The 27,139-nt window shown below is 38.9% G+C and overlaps 1 protein-coding gene and 1 pseudogene across 1 annotated transcript; both read left to right on the top strand.

Annotated features, from left to right (window-relative positions):
- Nucleotides 1-19,314, top strand: part of LOC122647248 — a 34,016-nt pseudogene extending 14,702 nt beyond the window's left edge.
- On the top strand, nt 10,084-10,544 carry LOC122647242 (aquaporin PIP2-2-like). Its single transcript, XM_043840688.1, has 2 exons — nt 10,084-10,134; nt 10,219-10,544. Exons 1-2 carry the CDS (start codon nt 10,095-10,097, stop codon nt 10,542-10,544), a joined length of 366 nt encoding a protein of 121 aa, XP_043696623.1. The 5' UTR covers nt 10,084-10,094.
- Nucleotides 19,315-27,139: the final 7,825 nt, after the last annotated feature.

The following is a 27,139-nucleotide window of genomic DNA, read 5'->3' as shown; positions in this document are numbered from 1 at the left end:
TATCCTCTATTTTTCTTATAAATTTGTTATTTATTTGAATTTTGTGAGATTGAAAAAGGTTTCACTGGTGAACCTTATTTAGAGACTTCTAGGACTTTATCTATAGTTGGTTTAATGTGATCACATCTTCACGAAAAACCTCGTAGGGAGTTGCCTAGTTTAGGAGTTTTATCGTGTTAAAAAAATGAGTGCAACTCTGGATTTAGGAATCAAATACAACAGTTAACATTTAGACAACCCAGCACTTTATTATGAATAACAAATTGATGTGGGCGAAACTTAAATCTGATTTCAAATTAACATCTGAACCATTGAACAACCCGACACTATCACATCGTGCAAATTAAACTTGATGAAACTTCAAATTTGATTGCAAATGAACATACTATGCTAATTTAAAAGGGAATTGCGTACTTATGCTAAACTTCTAAAAAGTTGCTTGGTATTGCAACTTATTTAAAAAGAAAATGCTCGGTATGTTAGTACAGTGATTTTGTAGATAAAAAGTTAACTCAATCAAGTATCTAGTTCAATTGCCCTATAAGAAAACCTCTTTGACCTGACGTAGTCTGTTGGACCTATGGAAAAGCCATGTGTACTGCCTTAAAGAAAAAATGATCTGGAATGTCCGGAAATTGACCACTCTGCCCTTTTTTTCCCTCTTGACTCTTGTAAAATTTCATCTTCTGATCCTCACAAGGGTGTGGGTTGGTGATGCTGCAATGATTTACTGAACAGAAAATGGAATATCTAGGACTGAGATGTCTATGGAATGTCTGTTCCTTTGTTGTTTTATCTTTTTTATTTTAATTTTTTGGGTTATTCCGCTTTGCTCTTGTGGGGTCTTTATAAAATTTCTTGTTATTTATCCCTGGGTGGGTTGTCATTTTTTTGGTTTTTTCTATAAAATGCATAATAATGTGGTAGTGGAGTTGGAGTTATTTTTCTCCCACTTGTTTTATACTTCATTTATCAGATACAGTGGAGTTATTTTACTCCCACTTGTATTATACTTCATTTATCTGTTTTCTTCAGATTCCCTGCAACCGTCACGAGGTGTGTTCAAACCCTTTATTTTTTGCAGCATTGTTTCCAGGGTCATCAATATCTTTAGCTTATTATTTTAGGTTAGTGAATGGAAATACTATGTTATGATTCTTATTTTTATTGCCTGTGCTGACTTCAACATCTCTTGCTTTTTCTACCGGGCGGATTTACTAATCAGCATTTTGACCAGGATTCGAATTTTCATGCTACTGAAGAAGATCCTTTTACAAAGAAGGTGAGAAGTTACTTGTCAATGAAATCTGTAGTGATTATGTTTCAGTAACTGTTTCTGTTGTTTTTCCTACTACCAGCATTATTTTGTTGTCTACATTTTTTTCATTTATCCAAATCACTTGGATCCTGGAGTCTCATTCTATTTTTCATTCAGGGTTTCATCCAGGGCTATGATGCAACCAATCAGCGCTTTACATGCTTAGAAGGCAACCAAAAGAAGGTACCCTAGTTTGTTTTTTAGTCAGCTTATTGTGAAACCCTTGAAACTACTTTGCATGCTCTTAACTATAAAATTGGGCTCCTGAACTGTCTGCAGACTTGGAGGAATTAACCAGAAGAATTTTACTACCTGAAGTTGAATGGTCCATTTCTTCCTTGCCTATCAGAGCTCTAATGCCTGTTTGCAAGTACATGTTCCTGCATTGTGTGCGTGCGTGTATGTGTAGAAATAGAGGTTCAATTTGTGTAATATGGAATATTTTAATTTTTATTGGTACACCCTCCTACAAGTAACAAAAAAAAAAAAGAAAAAAAAAGATTCTTAAGGTGAATAATCGTAGTTTATATTCTGGTAGTGGCTAAATTATGATTAGAAACCTTTGTTCTGTTTGCCCTCATTATTTTTTGTGAAACTGCATTACATCTGATCTATGGTTTGGTGGTTTTGGAGGCTTTTGCACTGGCGATGAGAGGTTGCAATGTTGCAGTCAATGTTCAAATTGGTTAGTAATTGCATCCGATTTTAATTTTCTTTTCTTTAACATGATCCATGAGTTTTAACTTTTTCATGTTTTTCCTGATAGGAAACATAGGTTCAGTGTTGTCTCTTCATTCTGTGGTGTATAACAATGCTTTTTGGTTTTTCTAGGACACAGGTGCTAAGTTCTTGGAATTCCAATAAGTTCTTCATCTCTAATCCTATTACTCCATTTTGTCATGGTTCAGGTTGTTTCAGGTATTTCGTTTCATGCATATTTATAAGGAGGTCATCTAAATGTTGTTACTTGTGTGGTTGATCATACTCAGGAAACCTTGGAGATTTGCACGTTTAGTTGGATGCATTCCTCATCTTGCCTCTAGCCTGCATTGCTCTTTTCAATGACAGCCAAGAGTGGTCAATGAGATGGCTGATGAGTTGACCATGCAAGGCGTTTTACTTTTGAGATTCTATTATGGGAATACCATTCCATTATGAGGTGTGGGCTTTTATTGTGGGGTGGGGGTGTAGTTCTTTGTTGTTGTATATTATCTGTGCCCTTGCCTCCTTGGAGGCCTGTTATACCATATTATTTTTCTTTTTATAAAATTTATGTTAATTAAAAAATATATATTGTTAGTGTTACCAATTAAAGTGTTCCATATGTTTCAGATATTCTTTTTTCCCTTCAAATCATATCCCACATAGATATCCTCTGAACTTTTTACTCATGAGGAGGTTTGATTTATCTGTTGCTTGATATACTTTCAGAGCTTGTGTCGGTATCCCTTATTCATGTACACCATACTTTTGCAACATCAGGTTCTGATGGTGCTTTCAATTTTTGGGACAAGGGTAGTAAACAGAGACTTAAGGTTTGGTTACCTTCTTTCTGTTTTATTCTTATCTAACCCCAATGGTTGTTGTTGGTTTCATTGAATGGAAATTATTTTTATATGATATTTCACTACTGATCACCAGCCTGTTTATGGAGGATAAGCAAATTCTTAATGAGAAGATGATGTAGAGAAGATTCACCAAAATCTGTGGAATATGAGTTGGAACCTAAGAAAAATGCTCATTTTGGATAATTCTCCTGGTGCATGGTCTGAAACCCAACCCTAAATTGAGATTAGGGCAGAATTTGCAAAGGCTCTAAAAGGACAGAATAGGCTAATTCGGAAACAAGAAACACTGACTACAGGAATTGGGTAGGCCACAGAAACAGCATATATGATCAGAAGATTAAAACAGAAATAAAGGAAATTGAAAGCTCATTAACAGAATGGGGGATATTTTGTTACTCAAAACTACAGAGCTGTTGAGCCTGAAACTTGGGTTGAGTAACCCTTTAGATCAAACCTATCAGTGGTTAAAACAGGACAGATATCTCTGGCTAATAATAGCAGGGTGTGATCGGGGTTGATATGGGAACTAACAGAAACAGAGCAGGGGTGTGGAAAGTGGTAACAGCAGCTGTTAAAGTAGTGTTAGAAGATCAGAATCAATAGAGAATGAGGGGGGCTTAATTATGATTAGAAACCTTTGTTCTGTTTGCCCTCATTATTTTTTGTGAAACTGCATTACATATGATCTATGGTTTGGTGGTTCCAGTGGCTTTTGCACTGGCGATAAGAGGTTGCAGTGTTGCAGTTAATGTTTGAGTTGGCTAGTAGTTTTAACTTTTTCATGTTTTTCCTGATAGGAAACATAGGTTTAGTGTTGTCTCTTCATTCTGTGGTGTATGACAAAGCTTTTTGGTTTTTCTAGGACATAGTTGTTCCATCAGGCAAAACCTCGATAAAAGTCCTAGTCCAATACAGCAAGGCCCACTATTATCTGTTGGCATTTTCATTGGTAATTTTTGTTCAATTTCAGTGCCTCGCTTCACTTTGTTTTATTGGGTTCATTTTATTTTTCTTATTTTGTTTTTGTTTCAATTGCTATGCTTAGGTTATTCTCTGTATCCCTTCTTTCTTATGTTTAAAAAAGAAAGATAGTCGTTGAAGAGAACGGAATTTTTTCAATAATGATTAATAACTCTCATCTCTCTCTTTTTTCCCTCTAAACAGTTGTGTGTGTGTACAGGAGGGCATAATAACCCAGAAGTGACGTTTGGGCTTTTCTTAGCCCGTAAAGTGTCACTAATCCGTGCTGTGATGTACATGGTGGCACAATTCTTGGATGCAATGTGTGGTGTAGGGCTAGTAAAGGCCTTCCAAAAGTCTTACTATGTGCAGTATGGTGGTGGGGTGAACGAGATCGCCGATGGCTACAGCAAAGGTGTGGGTTTGGCAGCCGAATTTATTGATACTTTCATCCTTGTCTACACTGTTTTCTCTGCTACTGATCCCAAGAGAAGTGCCAGAGACTCCCACGTCCCTGTAAGTTCACCTTGGTGGGTGGGTCAACCAGGTTTTTTTCTATCGCCGCCACAATTGAATTTCTTCCTTCTTCCTCTTTCCTCTTCTTGATTTTTTAGTCATTCCTTCGCAGTGCACATTCTAATATGCGCTATTTTGAAGTGAAGCTTGTAATCTAATCTTTATGCATTTCTTTGTATGTGTGAAACTTGATAGGGTTTTAAGAACCGATTTGAGTTTAAAATCCTTAGTTGGCCTGGCAAGATGTACGTAAAATTGCACGTGGTGATTATTCGGCTTATGCACATGAGTCGTACGAAACTACAGCTGGCACGTCTCTCTGATGCCACCTCCTCTATAGAAATATTTTCCATTGACCGTTTTTGGTTTGCACATGTTTCCAATATAAGGCTGGAGCTGTGTCCGTATAATAATGATTAACATCTATTTAGCTGATATAATGAAAAAGCTTAATTCTATTCATGTGGTAAGCTAGGTTGATTCTAACAATGTTTTAGGCTGGAGGTCATGTGTAAGAGATTCCTTGACAATATTTGACATTTTAGAGAAACCAGGGGGTAGATGGCTGCATAAACTGCATCATTCTTGGGTTTCCCAACTTCCACTATTGATTCGGTGGACTCCCTAGGCAAGGACGATTTTTTTATTATTATTATTTTGGTTATGATCCGAGTTTTCATCGTTATTCCAATCAGAAAAATTGCTGTTATCAGCCTGTTTCTCTTCTGTAATAAACTCACTAGTACTTTAAAGCAACAGCCGATCACTGGTTTTCTCAGTATTCTTTTTCTTTTTAAAAGTATTGTATGCCATCTGTTTGCCTATTCTACCTGGTCTCAATAGCATCTCTACGTGAAATGTTATTTTCCAATGCTCTCTATAAGCTCTGAAGCATGATGTAACTGTTCAGTTCTTTCTTTCTGATATTAATTCTGTGTTATAGTTCTCTTTATGTATGTCTCATTTGACGGCAAGTTAAGTGTAAATTGTTCTATATTTTGTCAATTGACAGGTCGACACAACTGCGTCTGAAAGGGAGCAGTTATTGGTTGTGAAAATCTCCGAGCTTGAAGTCAGGTAGATCATATTGCGAATCAAGTTACTGGGTTGAACTTTCATATGTGCACATTATCTCTGTGTGTTGGACTTCGTGTTTGCTTGGCCAAATGGAACAAGAATCTGAATTACAAACAAGACATAAGAGTGATTCTGACGTCCTTTCACAAAAGAAAAAGGAATCTCTCTTTCCTCTTATATATTTACTTCCCTTTTCCTTTGATGTAGGATGATTAATCTAACTGATGAAGTAGCTGAGGCAAGGTTGAAACATTTGGGGGTATGTGGCTGAGGAAGGTTCCGTTTGAGCACTTCTGAATTGAAAGGTACCGCATGATTTTGTGATAGAAACACTGACTTTCCTAGATAAAGTGTATTTTAAGTTGAAATAATTTGATTGAATACCAATTTTGCTATATTGATTCAGTCATAAACAAATAACGTAAGAAGGAAGGGGGGGGGGGGGGAGAAACACTGACTTCCCCAGATAAAGTATATTGCTGGACTCATACCCATTTTTCTATTATGGTTCATCAGTCATAAACAACATGAGTGAGAGAGGGAGAGAGAGAGATGGGTGATGGTGTTTTCAATTGGAATTTGAACTGGGCAGGAGCAAAGGAGGAACTTTGGGAATATTATTTGATGGCTGTATTCTGTTCAAGCTGAAGGTGAACTTTTATGGATTTAAGATCAGCACTGTTTTTTGGATCTCAATGTTAGGAGATGAAAAAAAAAAAACATAAGGGAGGTAGCGGACGTGGAAGAAGAAGAAGCCGTTGAGGATGAGGAGGAGGAAGAAGCCTTGTCTTCAAATTCTGAACTGCTAAAACCCTGACCAGAGAAAATCCTTAGAGTCATGAGATGAAATCAGTTAAGATTTGCTCCCCTCTATACTCGCCGCAATCTGCTATCCCCTCCGAATTGCAGAAGACCAAACCCTTTCTCTGCTTCCATCATCAATGTCACCTCAACTCCTTTTTCGAAGCTGAGGGGGTTGGTTCTTCTCATCCATCAACGAAATCCCTCCTTCATTAACCCAACCACAGAAGAAGAAAAAAGTTCCGCTCAATTTCGAAAACATCAGAACCGAAGGTAGAAGAAATTGATTCAGGAAAATAGGCCTGTCCTATGCATCTTCTTCTACCCCCAATCCCTCCCTTACTATAGCAGCATTCACAGTGGCTTCTTCTATGTGTAATTGCTTGCAATTATAATCTCTGTTCTTTTGTATGGTGCAGAGTTCAAAATTCTTGTTTCATTCCCAAGGGAGATTACCTTGTCGCTACTTCTTGGGACAACCGGGTTTTTTGATCGCCGCCTCAATTGAATTTCTTCCTTCTTCCTCTTTTTCTCTTCCAAATTTTTTAGTCATTTTAATTTGTGCTATTTTGAAGTGAAGATCATAATCTACTCTGTTCACATTTCCTTCTTCCTCTTTTCTCTCCTTTATCTTCATTGAGCTCCAGAAGCAAGCATATTAAGGACCGGTTCCGTATTCATCAGAATCTGTTTTCTATGCCATTGTTGAAATCATCTATGCTTTGCAGTTGCAGAAGCCAACTCCAGAGCCGCTAAGAACAATCCACCTCTGCGGAACCTTTTGTTCTCACAATGGCTCTTTATTACCTAAATACCCCTCCCCATTTGGAAGGCGCCTATACTACCATTGCTGCCGCCATGAACAATCCTCTGGTTTTGTTTCATGATCCTCATCCTCGTTTACTGCACCGCGGTGGGTATTCCATTTTTTTTTGCTTCTTTCTCCGTTTTCTGGTCTTTACAATTTGATTTTAAACAATTGTGTATGTGTGTGTGTGTGTACAGGAGGGCATATTGACTCAGCAGTGACGTTTGGGCTTGGCAGCTGAAATGGTGGTGGGGCGAACGAGATCTCCGATGGCTACAGCAAAGGTGTGGGTTTGACAGCTGAATTTATTGATACTTTCATCCTTGTCTACACTGTTTTCTTTGCTACTGATCCCAAGAGAAGTGCCAGAGACTCCCATGTCCGTGTAAGTTCATCTTGGTGGGTGGGTCAACCAGGTTTTTTTTTATCGCAGCCATAATTGAATTTCTTCCTTCTTCCTCTTTTCTCTTCTTGATTTTTTAGTCATTCCTTCGCAGTGCACATTCTAATTTGCACTATTTTGAAGTGAAGCATTTAATCTAATCTTTATGCATTTCTTTTTATGTGTGAAACTTGATAGGGTTTTTAGAACCGATTTGAGTTTAAAATTCTTAATTGGCCTTGCAAGATGTATGTAAAATTGTACGTGGTGATTATTCAGCTTATGCACATGAGTCATACAAAATTACAGCTGGCACGTATCTCTGATGCCACCTCCTCTATATAAATATTTTCCATTGACTTTTTTTGGTTTGCACATGTGACCAATATAAGGCTGGAGCTGTATCCGTATAACAATGATTAACATCTATTTAGCTGATATAATGAAGAAGCTTAATTCTATTCATGTGGTAAGCTAGGTTGATTCTAACAATGTTTTAGGTTGGAGGTCATGGGTAAGAGATTCCTTGACAATATTTGACATTTTAGAGAAACCAGGGGGGTAGACGGCTGCGTCAACTGCAGCATCATTCTTGGGTTTCCCAACTTCCACTAATGATTCGGTGGACTTCCTAGGCAAGAATGAGTTTTTATATTATTATTATTTTGGTTATGATCCGAGATTTCGTTGTTATTTCTGTCAGAAAAATTGTTGTTATCAGCCTGTTTCTCTTCTTTAATAAACTCACAAGTACTTTAAAGCAACAGCCGATCACTGGTTTAGTCAATATTCTTTTTCTTATTAAAAGAATTGAATGCCATATGTTTGCCTATTCTACTAGGTCTCAATAACATCTCTATGTGAAATGTTATTTTCCAATGCTCTCTATTAAGCTCTGAAGCATGATGTAACTGTTCAATTCTTTCTTTCTGATATTAATACTGTGTTATAGTTCTCTTTATGTATGTCTCATTTGACCGCAAGTTAAGTGTAAATTGTTCTATATTTTGTCAATTGACAGGTCGACACAACTGTGTCTGAAAGGGAGCAGTTATTGCTTGTGAAAATCTCCGAGCTTGAAGTCAGGTAGATCGTATTGTGAATCAAGTAACTGGGTTGAACCTTCATATGTGCACATTATCTTTTTCTGTTGGACTTCGTGTTTGCTTGGCCAAATGGAACAAGAATCTGAATTACAAACAAGACATAAAAGTGATTCTGACATCCTTTCACAAAAGAACAAGGAATCTCTCATTCCTCTTATATATTTACTTTCCTTTTGCTTTGATGTAGGATGATTAATCTAACTGATGAGGTAGCTGAGCCAAGGATGAAACATCTGCAGGAAAGTGGCTGAGGAAGGTTCCATCTAAGCTCTTCAGAATTGAAAGGTACCGGATGATTTTGTGAGAGAAACACTGACTTTCCCAGATAAGGTGTATTGCTGGACTTATTACCCATTTTTCTGTCATGGTTCATTAGTCATAAACAACATGAGTGAGAGAGGGAGAGAGAGAGATGGGTGATGGTGTTTTCAGTTGGAATTTGAACTAGGCAGGAGCAGAGGAGGAACTTTGGGAGTGATATTTGATGGCTGTATTCCGTTCAAGCTGAAGGTGAACTTTTATGGATTTAAGATCAGCATTGTTTTTCGGATCTCAATGTTAGGAATTGAAAAAAAAAACATAAGGGAGGTAGCGGACGTGGAAGAAGAAGCAGCCGTTGAGGATGAGGAGGAAGAAGCCTTACCTTCAAATTCTGAACTGCTAAAACCCTGACCGGAAAAAATCCTTAAGAGTCATGAGACGAACTCTGTTAAGATTCGCTCCCCTCTATACTCACCGCAATCTGCTCTCCCCTCCGAATTGCAGAAGACCAAACCCTTTTTCTGCTTCCATCATCAATGTCACCTCAACTTCTTCTTCGAAGCTGAGGAGGTAGTTCTTCTCAACCATCAACGACAGCCCTCCTCCTATTCCTGAGACCATGTTAACTCAACCACAGAAGAAGAAAGAAGTTCTGCTCAATTTCGAAAACATCAGAAGCAAAGCTAGAAGAAATTGATTCAGGAAAATAGGCCGGCCCTATGCATCTTCTTCTACCCTCAATCCCTCCCTTACTATAGCAGCCATCACAATGGATTTTTCAATGTTTATTTGCTTGCCATTTTATAATCTCTGTTCTTTTCTATGGCGCAGAGTTCAAAGTTCTTGTTTCAGTCCTGAGGGAAATTACCTTGTTGCCAGTTCTTGGGACAACCGGGTTTTTTGATCTCCGCCTCAATTGAATTTCTTCCTTCTTCCTCTTTTCTCTTCCTTATTTTTTAGTCGTTCTAATTTGTGCTATTTTGAAGTGCAGATCGTAATCTACTCTGTTCGCATTTCCTTCTTCCTCTTTTCTCTCCTTTATCTTCATTGAGCTCCAGAAGCAAGCATATTAAGGACCAGTTCCATATTTGTCAGAATTTGTTTTCTATGCCGTCGTTGAAATCATCTATGCTTTGTAGTTGCAGAAGCCAACTGCAGAGCCGCCAAGAACAATCCACCTCTGCGGAGCCTTTTGTTCTCACAACGCCATTTTATTGCTTAAATACCCCTTCCCAAATGGGAGGCGCCTGTACTACTATTGCCGCGGCCAAGAACAATCCATCTCTGGTTTTGTTTCATGATCTTCATCCTCGTTTACTGCACCGCCGGTATCTCTGGTGGGTAATCCATTTTTTTCCTTCTTTCTCTGTTTTCTGTTGTTTACAATATGATTATAAACAATTGTGTGTGTGTGTGTACAGGAGGGCATATTGACCCAGCAGTGACGTTTGAGCTTTTCTTAGCCCGTAAAGTGTCACTAATCCGTGCTGTGATGTACATGGTTGCACAATGCTTGGGTGCAATGTGTGGTGTAGGGCTAGTGAAGGCCTTCCAAAAGTCTTACTATATGCAGTATGGTGGTGGGGCGAACGAGATTGCCGATGGCAACAACAAAGGTGTGGGTTTGGCAGCTGAAATTATTGGTACCTTTGTCCTTGTCTACAATGTTTTCTCTGCTACAGATCCCAAGAAAAGTGCCAGAGACTCCCATGTCCCCGTAAGTTCACCTGTTTTACTTGGAAAATAGAGTTTTATTAGAAGCGATATAGAAAGCATTCTTCTCAATTCTCTTGTTAACCCCCATGGAAAAACATTCTAATTGAGAACTTTTGCTCCTCTTAATTAACTGTGGGTGAATGATAACCTTATTCTTTTAGGAAAGAGAAGAAACTTATGATACAACAACAACAGAGGGGCAAGATGCTCCATCGGGCAAAACCTCGATAAAACTCCTAGTCCAATACAGTGAGGCCCACTATTATCTGTTGGCATTTTCATGGGTTATTGTTGTTCAATTTCAATGCCTTGCTTCACTTTGTTCTACAAATTACCCTTTTGTTTTCCTTATATTGTTTTTGTTTCAATTGCTATGCTTAGGTTATTCTCTGGATCCATTCTTTCTTATATTAAAAAAAGAAAGATAGTCGTTGAAGAGAAAGGATTTTTTTTCAAGTAATGATTAATAACTCTCGTCTCTCTCTTTTTTCCCTCTAAACAGTTGTGTGTGTGTACAGGAGAGAATAATAACCCAGCAGTGACGTTTGGGCTTTTCTTAGCCCATAAAGTGTCACTAATCCGTGCTGTGATGTACATGGTGTCAAAATGCTTGGGTGCAATGTGTGGGGTAGGGCTAGTAAAGGCCTTCCAAAAGTCTTACTATGTGCAGTATGGTAGTGGGACGAACGAGATTGCCGATGGCTACAGAGAAGGTATGGGTTTGGCAGCTGAATTTATTTATACTTTCATACTTGTCTACATTGTTTTCTTGCTACTGATCCCAAGAGAAGTGCCGGAGACTCCCATGTCCCTGTAAGTTCATCTTGGTGGGTGGGACAACCAGGTTTTTTTATCGCCGCCACAATTGAATATCTTCCTTCTTCCTCTTTTCTCTTCTTTATTCTTTAGTCATTCTCTTGCAGTGCACATTCTAATTTGCGCTATTTTGACGTGAAGCATTTAATCTAATCTTTATGCATTTCTTTTTATGTGTGAAACTTGATTGGGTTTTTAGAACCGATTTGAGTTTAAAATCCTTAGTTGGCCTGGAAGATGTATGTAAAATTGTGCGTGGTGATTATTCAGCTTAAGCACATGAGTCGTACGAAACTACAGCTGGCACGTATCTCTGATGCCACCTCCTCTATATAAATATTTTTCATTGACCGTTTTTGGTTTGCACACGTGACCAATATAAGGCTGGAGCTGTGTCCGTATAACAATGATTAACATCTATTTAGCTAATATAATGAAGAAGCTTAATTCTATTAATGTGGTAAGCTAGGTTGATTCTAACAATGTTTTAGGCTGGAGGTCATGGGTAAGAGATTCCTTGGCAATATTTGACATTTTAGAGAAACCAGGGGGGTAGACGGCAGCGTCAACTGCATCATTCTTGGGTTTCCAACTTCCACTACTGATTCGGCGGACTCCCTAGGCAAGGATTGGTTTTTTTATTTGGGTAAATTACACGGCGACCCCCTGAGGTTTGCCCTAAATACAGTACGATCCCCTATGTTTCTAAAATATATACTGTGACCCCCTGAGATTAGGTTACTTGTTATACTCAACCCCAGTCCGTTAGATCATTCCCGTTAGTTGCTGACGTGTTGGTCATTGATGCCTTAAAATGACAAATATACCCCTAATGGGGTGTGAGCTTACTATTTTGCCCATAGGGCAGCCTGAACTTCACACGATTGACTATGCTTCTTTTTCTTCATCTTCTTCCTCCTCCTGGAAACTCACCTGTACCCACCCTCTGCAATCCCATCTTCTTGCTTTGCTTCACTTCCTTCACCTGGATTGTTACCGGATGAAGAGCGGGCACAGGAGGAGGAAGAAAAACTGGTGGACAAAAAGGAGTTGCAGCGATGAAGCAGGGCTTTGCCACTTTCAACGTCAAGAGCTAGTGCGCTAATGGCGATGGACGAAACGACGGTACCAAAGTAATTATGCTTAATTCCTATTCTTTTTTCCTCTATAAATAATTTATTCTTCTTCTTCTTTATCTTGATAAGTTTTAGAGATCTTTAACCCTAAATTTCGTTCTAACTTAAGCAGGCCTTCACGGCGGCATGGAAAGCAGCATGTGGATCTTCAGGTTCTGTGAAGCTTTTCATAGCAAAAGGGACTTTCTTACTCGGTCCCGTTAAATTTGTTGGTCCCTGCAAGATCATTGATTCCACTACCGTTCAGAGAGCATGGTTTTAAAAATCGGGAATCGGATCGTTGAATCGGTCATGACCGATCCGACACGGCCGATTCACACTCAAAACCCTAGAAATTTCCCTGTTTTTGGATCTTTGGACTGATTCCGATCCGGATATCATCACTGTCCTATTCCGTCTCTGATTCTGCATTCTAAAACCTAGAGAGAGAGAGAGAGAGAGACATTTGTCATTGTCGATTCAGATAACACAGCCATCATCAATTCTACTTGTCTGGTTATCTCTTGCTCAATCATTCACCTTTCCTTGTCAAGGAAGTCGAGAGGGTCAAATCTTGAACAAGGCCCATAAGTGAAATTTGAAATCTCTAGGGTCGGTGCATGATTTGGAATCTCACCAAATCCAGGGATCAAATGTGTGCTTGAATTGAATGATTTCAAATCTTACCATTAATTAGGCATCCAAACAAGGGATTTGGTTTTGGGTTATTTGGAATCCAGCATAATTGTCAAGGCGACTAGGCGATACAAGGTGATCGAGGGGCACCTAGGTGCCTAGATAATAAGGTGCCCGCAGTGTGCAGTTTATGTGGTACCGACGATAATTTTATATAATTACGCTTATATGCAACATAGAAGCCATATTAATGCAACATGATATAATTATGCTATTGATGACCTAATATGAAAAAATCAACATATAATAAACAAGCCATATGATATAAGTATATTCATCAAAAGCAATAAATATAAATCAACGTAAACTCATAAAGTGTCAAAAAAATTAAAATTGATAAGGTGGCAGCCTTTCTTGCACCAATTAAGGCTGCGTACATTATGACCCTCCCCAGACCCCACAGTGGTGGGAGCCTCGTGCACTGGGTACGCTCTTTAGTAGCCTTGGACCCAAGAAGGCAGTCGGTCGCCTAGATGCCTAGGCGACTCCTTGACAACTTTGGAATCCAGCCACCTAAATCAAATCACCCGATCCAAAGATACCGCTAATTCATTTGATTCTAAAATGTGCAAACTTAACTGGAAACTCTTAAATCATTGTTTCTAAAACAGACTGGAGATGAAGTTTGGCAGTCAAGCAAGGGAGCCCAATCAGTTCAGGCTTACAACTGCCCTAAGCTAACAAAATGATAATAGCTGATTAGCCAGGTTGATTGGCTTAACTTCAACCAGCCTGCCTTCCTTGAACCTGGCTAATCAGTTCAATTAGCCAGGCTGGTTGGCTTAACTTCAACCAGCCTGCCTTCCTTGAACCTAGCCACTGATACTTCAGAAAGGATGCACTTTCTAATGATGTGAATGACTCCACATGCCTAAGGAGTTGCTCTCCCCTTCCAACACAAATGTAATGGAGAACAAGAGTCGAATAAAGGCACTATTACTCTTTAGCATTGACTTTGACGCAACTGGTTCTGAACAGTATGGGCAGCTTCCAAATAGAACATTGAATGATCTACAGTACAAGGAAAAAAAAAATCAATGATTGAAGAGGAAAGCTAATGTACCCTTTGTAGAAATAATGCAAAAATCTTAAGAGATGCTTGAAACAAAAGCAAAACCAAATCTGAAAACGAATTCAACATACTGCCTGTTGTTGTGATGGAACACAACCAATCCCCAAGACATATGCTCTATGGAAAGCTCGGCTTCAATTGCATTATTACACGTATAAGGACCACTTCCGCTCTTAACTCCAAGGTCATCATCATCTTTGCTAGAAACACAATGATAAATTCTATGATCGAATTAGAATGAAAAATATGAAAGCAGGTATTTCCTACTGAATAACCAGAAGATACTGAGCAAAACAAATTCCACATTCAAATTCCTGATTGTCTTTCTGAATATCTGGAGGCCCAGGTAGTACAGTCTCCAATATGATTGCAAGATTTTCATAGAATGGTTTGTCCTTCATCCTACACAATGAACAGATTACATAAAGATCCAATCTTATGGTATGAGTGGTATTCAAACAGACCATGTCTGACAGAAAAATGTTCCAAAAAAAGGCATCCCAGAGATCAGTAGCCAGGAATAACATAAGAGCCGGATGCAGAATATGGAATGATAAGTTAAGGCTGGGGAGTAACTTGCTTTTGAACATCCAAGATATTTTATGACTAATGTGCAGATGCAGGGAACAGATTGAGGAATAGGAATCAAGAAAGAGTACTTGAAAGGAGTATGGCTTTTTAATTGTTCATGTAACACAAAATAGAAATACACTTTCGGACAGAAGATTTCTTCTGGTAGGTGAAACTTGGGTGAATTGTTCATGTAACAAAAAATAGATATAAACTTTTGGACAGAAGATTTCATCTGGTAGTGAAATTTGGGTGAGAATTCATGGAATGGAATGACTAAAACTGTAATAGCTTTGATTTGTCACCCTACCCCCCCCCCCCTTTTTCTCTCCTCTTTAAAATGCCTTAAAATGCAATATGAGGCATTTCTGATGATTTCTCAACAATAAAATAAAAAAAACAAGTTCAATATTCATATCCCACTCATAAGACTGCAAAACGTAATGGACAGAACTCCCACATTTGACACTGATCCAGTTCAGGGTGTTTTGGTAGCTTAAAAGGGAAAGGATACTCTTCATAACTGAGTAACCATAAGTAAATTTCAGAGACCCTAAAACCCAATGATGTGTCAAACAAGAGTGGCTTGCTGATAACTTATGATGCTCTTATATTTAGAACTAGCATGATCATCCTTTAGTTCTTATGAGATTCTATTTTCTATTATCCAGGATGCATGGTTGGAAACTCAACCAGGGGTTATCATCTCATTTCTTGATTTCTTAACTTTCCTTTCTTCTCATACGGATTGAATTTGTCCATTAATGTGTCTATTAATTTTCTCTGCAGGGTTTCTTGAAGGCAACCCCAGATCTGAACAGGTATGGTTCTTCGGATGATTGGATCGAGTTTTGATGGGTAGAAGGATTGACATTGACCGGATGGGTGGAAAAACCTGGTTGCAAGCTCAAAGGGCCAATCACAATTATATAATTGTTCTCATGGGAATGAAGAATCTCCATTCATCTATGAATCATTGGGGAAATTGATTCAGGAACTATAAGGAAGAAAGCTTAAATCTTTCAGCTCTAAGTGAGAAATAAGGGAGAAATCAGAAAAGGCCCATTACCTGGTGGCTGGTTGAATCCGAGAACATCATATTGGCACCGGCTCCAATCGCCTTTATCGCATTTGATATCGACAGAAACATCTTTAAGGACTCCAAATCCTGGAATAGTGAGGTCTCTTTTCTCTTCTTCATTGATCAAAACTAACCTTTCTTTTCCTTTACAGAACTTCAATCTGAAATCAGAGGTTATATCAAACCCCTTCCCTAAGCTGCTCAGTGCTCTCTCCACAATCCCAACACGACCATCACTCATCTCTGAATCTCTGAGTCTCCTCACTCTTATGAACCTGATGAGAAGAACAAAGATGCAGAGAAAGAGATAAGAGAAGAGGAACAAATCTTAGGGAGTTGCCTAGTTTAGGAGTTTTATCGTGTTAAAAAAATGAGTGCAACTCTGGATTTTGGAGTCAAATACAGCAGTTAACACTTAGACAACCCAGCACTTTAATATGAATAGCAAATTAAAGTGGATGAAACTTAAATCTGATTCCAAATTAACATCTGAACCATTAAACAGCCCGACACTATCGCATCGAGCAAATTAAACTTGACGAAACCTAAATTTGATTGCAAATGAACATACTATGCTAATTTTAAAGGGAATTGCGTACTTATGCTAAACTTCTAAAAAGTTGCTTGATATTACAACTTATTTAAATAAAAAAAAAGCTGGGTATTATAGTACAGTGATTTTGTAGATCAAAAGTAAACTCAATCAGGTATCTAGTTCAGTTGTCCTATAAGAAAACCTCTTTGACCTGACGTAGTCTGTCGGACCTATGGAAAAGCCATGTGTACTGCCTTAAAGAAAAAATGATCTGCAATGTCCGGAAATTGACCACTCTGCTCTTTTTTCCCCTGTTGACTCTTGCAAAATTACGTCTTCTAATCCTTACAAGGGTGTGGGTTGGTTAAGCTGCAATGATTTACTGAACAGAAAATGGAATATCTAGGACTGAGATGTCTTTGGAATTGCTATTCCTTTGTTTTTTTATCTTTTTTATATTAATTTTTTAGGTTTATTCTGCTTTGCTTTATAAAATTTCTTGTTATTTATCCCTGGGTGGGTTGTCATTTTTTTGGTTTTTGCTATAAAATGCATAATAATGTGGTAGTGGAGTTATTTTACTCCCACTTGTATTATACTTCATTTATCATATACAATGGTTGCTCTCTCTCTCTCTCTCTCTCTCTCTCTCTCTCCCCCACCCCTCCCAAATGACTTCAATTCTTTACTGATTTTGTCTTGAACAGTTATCCTCATGCTTAGTAATTTTTTGCTGGGAAAAGGAGATGGTTTGCATCTTGAAAGAAGTGGTCTTCATGACAACTGGGACGATGCATAGTACTAAAACTCGTTTCGTCTCGGTCGAGATTTCGAGAATTTCGAGTATCTGGGTCGAGTCTAAACGAAATGCAACATCGAATTGAAAAATGCAGTATTTCGAATATTTCGGAAATTTCGGAAATCTCGGTCATTTTGGCATTTTACACCCACAAAAAAAAAAAAACCATATTTCGACGAAATTTCGGTCTGACCGAAACACTGAAACGAAATGAGTTTTAGTACTATGGGACGATGCAGAGGGTTATTACCGTAAGTCCTTCATCAAACCTTTCTTTGTTTTCTTTTATCATATGCAAGCAAAAGAACTATTGTGTCTCTTTGGTATCAACTGGATTTTGGGTTGACCTATCTTTTGCAGGAATTGTACTTTTTTATCTTCTCTTCATGGTATTCACATATTCTCTGTGCAGGCTATCTATTTGGAGAAATACTTGACAGTAGGTATGAAGTTACTGCAGCCCATGGGAAAGGTGTTTTTTCAACAATAGTTCGAGCAAAGGACCTCAAGGCTGGGAAAGGTGATCCTGATGAGGTGGCTATAAAAATCATACGCAATAATGACATTATGTGAGTTGATGTTACTCTTTTTGCCCTCAGATTGCATTAGTTCTAGCTAAATATTGATTTTAACTGGATAGTGCAAGTTACTGTTGACTGTATTTCAATGCACAGGTACAAGGCAGGTTTAGAAGAGCTGATAATATTGAAGAAATTAGCTGGTGCAGATCCTGAGAATAGATGCCATTGTGTTCGATTTTTCTCAAGTTTCAAGTACCGAAATCATCGCTGTTTGGTTTTTGAATCTCTTCATATGAATCTTCATGAGGTACTAAAGAAGTTTGGTTGTAATATTGGCCTTAATCTGGGAACTGTAAGAGAATATGCCAAACAGCTTTTTATTGCATTAAAGCATCTGCGGAACTGTGGAGTCCGGCATTCTGACATAAAGCCAGATAATATGCTGGTGAGTTTAAATTATTCTTCCATTACTGGGGTGGTTTCTTTTATGACTTTCTAACATATGTATGTTGTCCCGTTCAGGTAAATGAGACAAAAAATGTGTTGAAGCTTTGTGATTTTGGTAATGCCATGTTTGCCGGAAAAAATGAGATCACACCATATCTCGTGCGCCGCTTTTACCGAGCTCCTGAAATAAGTAAGTTCTTTGTTTCATATCCCTTGATTTTTTATTTATTTATTTTTTTTTTTTTTGGGGGGGGGGTTATGTGTTTGTTGAGATATTGTTTTTTTTTTATTGGTTTCTGTCCGTAAAATATGTAAATTTTCTTTTCCTGCTGCAGTTCTTGGCTTGACATATGATCATCCCATGGATATATGGTCTGTTGGTTGCTGTTTATATGACCTTTATTTGGGGAAAGTCCTTTTTCCAGGCCCATCAAACAATGACATGTTGTGTCTCCACATGGAGTTGAAGGGATCTTTTCTAAAGAAGATTCTCCGCAAGGTTGAAATTTGATTTTTGTTTTCTTCAGATTCCCTGCATCCCTCACGAGGGGTGTTTAAACCCTTTATTTTTTGCAGCTTTGTTTCCATGGTCCTCAATATCTTTAGCTTATTATTTTAGGTTATTGAATGGAAATACTATGTTATGATTGTGATTTTTATTGCTAGTGCTGATTTCAACATCTCTTGCTTTTTCTACAGGGTGGATTTACCAATCAGCATTTTGACCAGGATTTGAATTTTCATGCTACTGAAGAAGATCCTGTTACAAAGAAGGTGAGAAGTTACTTGTCAATGAAATCTGTAGTAATTATGTTTCAGTGACTGTTCCTATTGTTTTTCCTACTACTGCAACAGTGCAACCACCCTCTTCACCCCCCCCCCCCCAAAAAAAAGAAAAAGAAAAAAAGGGGAAGGATCATTGCCCTCATTTTAATTTAGCGTTGTAAACTATGTCTGTGGACTGTGAAGAAGCTGCTTCTCAATATTAAGCAAAAAGACATTGGTTCCTTAATTACAAGCTCCCCTGGTGAGGATCCGAAGATGTTGGCGAATTTCTAAGATCTTCTAGAAAAAATATTTGTCTTAGATCCAGAGAAGAGAATGACAGTATCTCAAGCATTGAGGCATTCATTCATCACAGGCAAGTGACCAAAGATACTGATTTATGACCCCAGAAATGCTATTGAGCTAGATACATGTGCATTATGATCTCAATTTATTTTTAGCTCTCTAATCATTGGGCATTTCTCTGTCTTTTTATCTCTCTGTGATTGCCTAAGAGGATCGACACAGTGTTATTGGCATGGATGAAATGCGAAGAAGATGATGTTTGGTCTGAAGACCTTCCTACATGGTGGTTCTTTCAGTGGGATGGGTTCTGTTTCTATTGTAAGACAACTCGCCAAAGGCGTTTACATCTCTTGTAATGATTCTTAATGATGGGCTTTGAGAAGATTTATCACATTTATTCCCCCCTTGAAATTTTAGTCTGAAGTTTGAAAACAGTGTGCTGCAACCTTTTGCAGGCTTTAGTGCATTAGAAAATTCACACCAATGCTAGTTACTAAATTAAACTTAATAAGGTTGTGAAAAGTGTTCCTATGGCTTTTCGAAAAGATAGACTCGACAGAATCTTTTGCTTTCAGATCGCTTCCATCTTACATTGGATTTCATCTTTCTAATATTTAGTGGATACTTGGATATTGCATTTTTTTTGTTGTCTACATTTTTTTCATTTATCAAAATCACTTGGGTCCTGGAGTCTAATTCTATTTTTCATTCAGGGTTTCATCCAGGGCTATGACGCAACCAATCAGTGCTTTACATGCTTAGAAGGCAACCAAAAGAAGGTACCCTGGTTTGTTTTTTAGGCAGCTTATTGTGAAACCCTTGAAACTACTTCGCATGCTCTTAACTATAAAATTGGGCTCCTGAACTGTCTTCAGACTTGGAGGAATTAATCAGAAGAATTTTACAACCTGAAGTTGAATGGTCCATTTCTTCCTTGCCTATCAGAGCTCTCATGCATTTTTGCATGTACATGTTCCTGCATTGTGTGCGTGCATGTATGTGTAGAAATAGAGGTTCAGTTTCTGTAATATGGAATATTTTAATTTTTATTGGTACACCCTCCTACAAGTAACAAAAAAAAAAAAAAAAAAAGATTCTTAAGGTGAATAATCATAGTTTATATTCGGGAAATTATGATTAGAAACCTTTGTTCTGTTTGCCCTCATTATTTTTTGTGAAACTGCATTACATCTGATCTATGGTTTGGTGGTTCTGGTGGCTTTTGCACTGGCGAGGAGAGGTTGCAGTGCTGCAGTTAATGTTCAAATTGGTTAGTAGTTGCATACGATTTTAATTTTCTTTTCTTTAACATGATCCATGAGTTTTAACTTTTTTATGTTTTTCCTGATAGGAAACATAGGTTTAGTGTTGTTTCTTCATTCTGTAGTGTATAACAATGCTTATTGGTTTTTCTAGGACATAGGTGCTAAGTTCATGGAATTCTAGTAAGTTCATCTCTAATCCTATTACTTCATTTTGTCATGGTTCTGGTTGTTTCAGGTATTTCGTTTCATGCATTTTTGTAAGGAGATCATGTAAATGTTGTTACTTGTATGGTTGATCATACATTCATACTCAGGAAACCTTGGAGATTTGCACATTTAGTTGGATGCATTCCTCATCTTGCCTCTAGCCTGCATTGCCCTTTTCAATGACAGCCTAGAGTGGTCAATGAGTTGGCTGATGAGTTGACCACGCAAGGCGTTTTACTTTTGAGATTCTGTTATGGGAATACCATTCCATTATGAGGTGTGGGCTTTTATAGGCGGGGGTGTAGTTCTTTTTTGTTGTATATTATCTATGCTCTTGCCTCCTTGGAGGCCTGTTATACCATATTATCTTTAATTTAAAAAAATATATTGTTAGTGTTACCAATTAAAGTGTTCCATATGTTTCAGATATTCTTTTTTCCCTTCAAATCGTATCCCTCATAGATATTGTAGCAGAACTGAATCTAAAACCTAACCTGTAGCAAGACAACTAGAAGAAGAAAGCAAAGAAGAAGAAGAACTGAGAAAAGAAGAGAGAGTAAAACCGAGAGAGAAAAGAAGACTTCTCACGATTTAGTTGAATGACTAAATCGTGAGAGAGATGTTTATTTATAATAAAACATTAATGAGTTACAATAGAAAACCCCAAAATACCCTTGAGACATAAAACTAATTAGAACTAACTAAAAAGAACCACAAAAGACATAAATAACCCCAAGCACCTAAATATGATAATCTTAACACTCCCCCTCAAGCTGGAGTGTAGACATCACCAAGATCCAGCTTGGAACAGCCACTTGCAAACTGTGGCCGAAACAAAGCTTTGGTAAACATATCTCCAAGCTGAAACTGGGACCGAACAAAAGGAGTAGTAATCAACTTCTTTAGAACAGCATCGCCAACAAAATGACAGTCAACTTCAATGTGCTTGGTTCGTTCATGAAACACTGGGTTGTTGGCAATATAGATAGCAGCCTGGTTATCACAGTACATCTCCATGGGCTGATCACTGAAATAACCAAGCTCAGTAAAGGAACGAACCCACATCAATTCAGCAAATGTGTGAACCATAGCTCAACTCGCCTCTCACGAACGAGCAACGATGAGTCTGTTTCTTGCTCTTCCAAGTAACTAAGTTACCACCAAAGAAAGTACAATAACCAGTAGTAGATCTACGATCACCATCAGAACCAGCCCAATCGGCATAAGAAAATCCAACAATGCTAGTGTGTCCATGACGGCGATAGACAAGCCCCTTGCTAGGAGCGCCCTTAAGGTAACGTAAAATACGACACGCAGCCTCCCAATGAACTTGCTTAGGTGTCTGCATGAACTGACTGATAACACCCACAGCAAAAGAGATATCAGGACGAGTAACTGTAAGATAGATAAGTCTACCGACCAGGCGTCGATATTGGTGTGGATCACTAAAGGCTGTGTCATCAGAAGCACCAAACTTGACATGAGGATCCATAGGAGTATCAATAGGTTTACAACCCGTCATACCTGTCTCATCAAGTAAATCAAGAACATACTTCCTTTGGGACAAGCTTAGACCGAGAGAACTGCGAACAGCCTCAATGCCAAGAAAATACCGGAGGTTACCCAAATCCTTGATCTGAAAATTGTCAAGTAGATATGTCTTCACCTGTGCAATTCCAAAAGCATCATTACCAGTGATAATAATATCATCAGTATATTATTATCAAACCAGAGTAGCACTGAGATGACCACATTAGACCCCTGTCGTCTAACAAAGATAGAGTGACCCAGAGTAGCACTGAGAAAATGCACAACTAGCAACAACACTACTAAATTTATCAAACCAGGTACGGGGAGACTGTTTCAGTCCATAAATTGCCTTATGAAGGCGACAAACTCGGATACTATCCTCCCCCTGAGCAACATACCCAGGAGGTTGCTCCATATACACCTCCTCCTGCAGGTCACCATATAAGAAAGCATTCTTCACATCCATTTGAAAAAGGGGCCAGTCAAGGTTAACAACCAAAGAAAGCAAGATACGAACTGAATTCAGCCGCGCAACCGGAGAGAAAGGCTCAAAGTAATCGACCCCATAGGTCTGGGTAAACCCCTTAGCAACTAAACGGGCCTTGTGCCGCTCCACAGTACCATTGGGATTGTACTTCACCGTGTACACCCAACACGGTGAGAGCCTCCATCTCCACATCCATAGCATTTTTCCACTCAGGGTGAGACATTGCAAGGGTATAAGAAGAGGGAATAAAAGTAGAATGTAATGCAGTAGCAAAAGCAGGATAATGAGAGGGAAGATGAGAAACAGACACATAATTTGCAAGTACGAGTACCTTTTCTCTGAGCAATAGAGAGATCATTAACATCAACAGGAGGATCTGCAGGCAAAGAATCAGCTGGTGGCGGTAAGGGTGGGGCCGCAATAGATTGAAGTGGGAGCAGCGGCTGCTATTGGTGACAACGCACATAAACCTGTACAGGTGGGGCAGCTATCGGTAGAGGAAGAGGAGCAGGGGCAACAACCCGACCAACTTCATCAAGATGAACATCAACAGAGGAACCAGCAAAATAAGGGGAACTCTCGAAAAAGGTGACGTCAGCAGAAATAAACTGTTGGCAAGTAACAGGGTCAAAACATCGATACCCCTTCTGGGTATGAGAATATCCAAGAAATAAACACTTAACAGCCCGAGGAGATAACTTATCAAGCCCGGGGCGAAGCACATGAACAAAACACTGACACCCAAAAACACGAGGAAGAGAGAAAACAGCCAGATCAGGAAACACTATTTTGAAAGGAATTTGATTATTTAGAATAGATGAAGGCATACGATTAATTAGAAAATAAGCGGTCAACACCGCATCTGCCCAATAGAGTTTGGGAACATGCATATGAAACATCAAAGAACGAGCGACATCTAACAAATGGCGATTCTTGCGCTCGGCCACACCATTTTGTTGGGGTGTATAAGAGCAAGAAGTTTGGTAAAGAATGCCATTGTCAGAACAAAACTAAGAGACCTCACGCTGAATTAATTCAAGGGCATTATCAGTACGCAAAGTTTTTAAAGGAACACCAAATTGAATTCGAATTTCATTATAAAACTGTTTGAAGACAGATACAAATTCAGAACGATCCTTCAAGAGGTACAGCCATGTCATCCGAGAATGATCATCAATAAAACTAACAAAATAAGAAAACCCTAACCGACTTTTGACCCTACATGGACCCCAAATATCCGAATGAGCCAACTGAAATAAAGAAGTACTCCTAGACTCTGGACTCAAAGGAAAAACTGTACGATGATGCTTGCCAAGCTCACATCTTCACATTCGATACGGGAGACAGACTTGCAACTGGGAACAAGGTGCTGCAGCTTAGATAGAGAAGGATGTCCTAGCCGATAGTGCCAATGTAAAGGAGATACGCCAAGAGAAGTAGCAACCGCTGCAGTGGATGTAGTCCCCAAATCAAAGTAATATAGGCCTCCCTTCTCATACCTGCCACCAGTCTTCGTCTTTGTTGCAAGATCCTGAAAGACACAATAAGAAAGGTGAAAGGTTATAGAACAATTTAAAGTTTTAGTTAATTGACTAACGGACAAAAGATTAAGAGGAAGCTTGGGAACATGGAGAACATTAGTTAAAGATATGTCAAAAGACAAGGAAACTTTCCCATGACCAGTGACTGGTATAGAGGATCCATCTGCAATAGAAATTCGAGATGACATAGAAGGCTGTGTGTAAGATGAAAACAAATTAGGCTTACCGGTCATGTGAGAAGATGCTCCGGAGTCAATGACCCACGGAGAGGATGAGGACGTGAAACAAGCAGTAGTACCTGAGTGGGCAAGGACAGCGGTAGATGTAGAAGAAGAAGCCTCAAGTTGCTGGACTCGTTGTAAGAGTTGAGAGACTAAATCATTAGAAGATGTTGGAACCGCTTCCTCTAAAAGGCCGACCTTGTAGGAAAGGGAGGAAACAATATGTATATCAAACAGGAGCTCTAACACGGCGGACTATCCAAAGGGTGACACGGGTGGATAAATAATTTAACACCTGCCCGCTCCCAGGGGGACTTGATACCGTGACCCCTGCCTGCTCTGATACCATGTTGGAACCGCTTCCTCTAAAAGGCCGACCTTGTAGGAAAGGGAGGAAACAATATGTATATCAAATAGGAGCTCTAACACGGCGGACTATCCAAAGGGGGACACGGGTGGATAAATAATTTAATAGAAGAATTACCACCATCAGTAGAGGATCCCGGGGCAGTGTCGGAAGAGTGCATAGAATCAGCCCCGCCATCAGATACAACAGAGTTTGCAAATTGCTCACGGGTCCACTGTGGTTTGCCATGTTTGAGCCAACACTTATCAATAGTATGATTAGACCGATTACAATGAATGCACCATCGAGAACTAGCATCAACAGAACCAGAACCAGCAGTGTTAGACATATTCCCATGACCTCCAGAACCAGCTCCACGACCACGCCCAAAAGTAGAACCACGACCGCGAGAAGAGGGACCACCACCACCACGGCTACGCCCTCCAGTAGAAGTGAACAGGGCAGAATTATCTTTGTTGGTAGGAGCTGAATCAGACTTCACCACTGAAGGGGATATAACTCTCTGGAGCCGACAATATGCTTCATTCATAGAGGGGATCTTCTCTCCAGTCAACAATTGACTTTTGACGGATTGAAGATCAGAATCTAACCCAGAGAGAAATTTGGCAACCAAAAATTCAGATCGTTGGGACTTAATTACAGCAACATCAGTAGAGATAGGCTGGTATACATTAAGTTCTTCCCACATCCCCTTTAAAAGAGAAGAATTTCTCATAGAGATCATAAATTCGGGACAGATTTGTATCTTGAGAGTAGCTTTGCTTGAGTTCTTCCTAAACACCCTTGGCAGTTTTATGGAACATAACATTAGAAGCAATGGAGGGTTCCATGCTATTCCAAAGCCAGCAAAGAAGGGTTGCAATCTCAGCCTTCCAATCATCATATTTGTCATCAGTGGATGGCAAAGGATCCATGGTAAGGTATTTCATCTTCCGGCGAGCAGTGATATAGACCTCAAAGGCTTGAGACCAAAGTAGATAATTAGAAGCACCATTCAGCTTCACACTAGTAATCTGAATGTTAAAGTTGTCGGTAGAAGACTTAGTATCAGCCATTACGGAAATTAATAGATGCAAACACCAATGTCGATAACAGCCTAAGAGAAAAGAAACAAAAAACCCTGATCAGGGTAAAATCGATAGCCTTGAAGAGTAGGGCAGAACAGCCCAATACAGAAGTATAATCTTCGATAATAACCAGCACTAATGATGTATAATCACTCTAAATCCAGCAGCAAGGATGAAGAACAGATCCCAGAAAAACAAGGCAATCGATTTCCTCAGAATTTTGGAATATCGATTGTCAGGGTTTTAGAGCAAGCAAGGAACCAATCTTCAAGGGCTTCAAACAGCAGCAGGGACACACACAAGCAGTTGCAGCATAGCAGAGAACTCTAGTCCTTCATGAATATATGACTAGAGTTCAGATCAATATAAGCAGCATATGGTTGCTGTAGACCATGATATAAACAAAGAGGTGAAAACCCTTCAAAACAGAAGCAGCAAGGAGAATCTCGTGGATCAGAATTCAATGCTCTGATACCATGTAGCAGAACTGAATCTAAAACCTAACCTGTAGCAAGACAACTAGAAGAAGAAAGCAAAGAAGAAGAAGAAGAACTGAGAAAAGAAGAGAGAGTAAAACCGAGAGAGAAAAGAAAACTTCTCACGATTTAGTTGAATGACTAAATCGTGAGAGAGATGTTTATTTATAATAAAACATTAATGAGTTACAATAGAAAACCCCAAAATACCCTTGAGACATAAAACTAATTAGAACTAACTAAAAAGAACCACAAAAGACATAAATAACCCCAAGCACCTAAATACGATAATCTTAACAGATATCTTCTGAACTTTTGACTCATGAGGAGGTTTGATTTATCTGTTGCTTGATATACTTTCAGAGCTTGTGTGGGTATCCCTTATTCATGTACACCATACTTTTGCAACATCAGGTTCTGATGGTGTTTTTAATTTTTGGGACAAGGACAGTAAACAGAGACTTAAGGTTTAGTTGCCTTCTTTCTGTTTTATTCTTATCTAACCCCAATGGTTGTTGGTGGTTTCATTGAATGGCAGTTATTTTTATATGTTATTTCACTACTATTTACCAGCCTGTTTGTGGAGGATAAGCAAATTCTTAATGAGAAGATGATGTAGAGAAGATTCACCAAAATCTGTGGAATATGAGTTGGAACCTAAGAAAAATGCTCACTTTGGATAATTCTCCTGGTGCATGGTCTGAAACCCAACCCTAAATTGAGATTAGGGCAGAATTTGCAA

The sequence above is a fragment of the Telopea speciosissima genome, unplaced genomic scaffold, assembly GCF_018873765.1.
Source record: "Telopea speciosissima isolate NSW1024214 ecotype Mountain lineage unplaced genomic scaffold, Tspe_v1 Tspe_v1.0015, whole genome shotgun sequence".
In the NCBI taxonomy this organism is placed as follows: Eukaryota; Viridiplantae; Streptophyta; class Magnoliopsida; order Proteales; family Proteaceae; genus Telopea; species Telopea speciosissima.
Note: the sequence above shows the minus strand (reverse complement) of the source record. Positions and strands in the feature narration are given on the sequence as shown.

What these genes read in the sequence shown, in the direction of transcription:
- LOC122647242 (XM_043840688.1), top strand. Translation starts at nt 10,095, where the DNA reads ATGATCTTCATCCTCGTTTACTGCACCGCCGGTATCTCTG. An exon ending in CTGCACCGCCGGTATCTCTG is followed by an intron (nt 10,135 to 10,218) that starts GTGGGTAATCCA and finishes GTGTGTGTACAG; the next exon opens with GAGGGCATATTGACCCAGCA.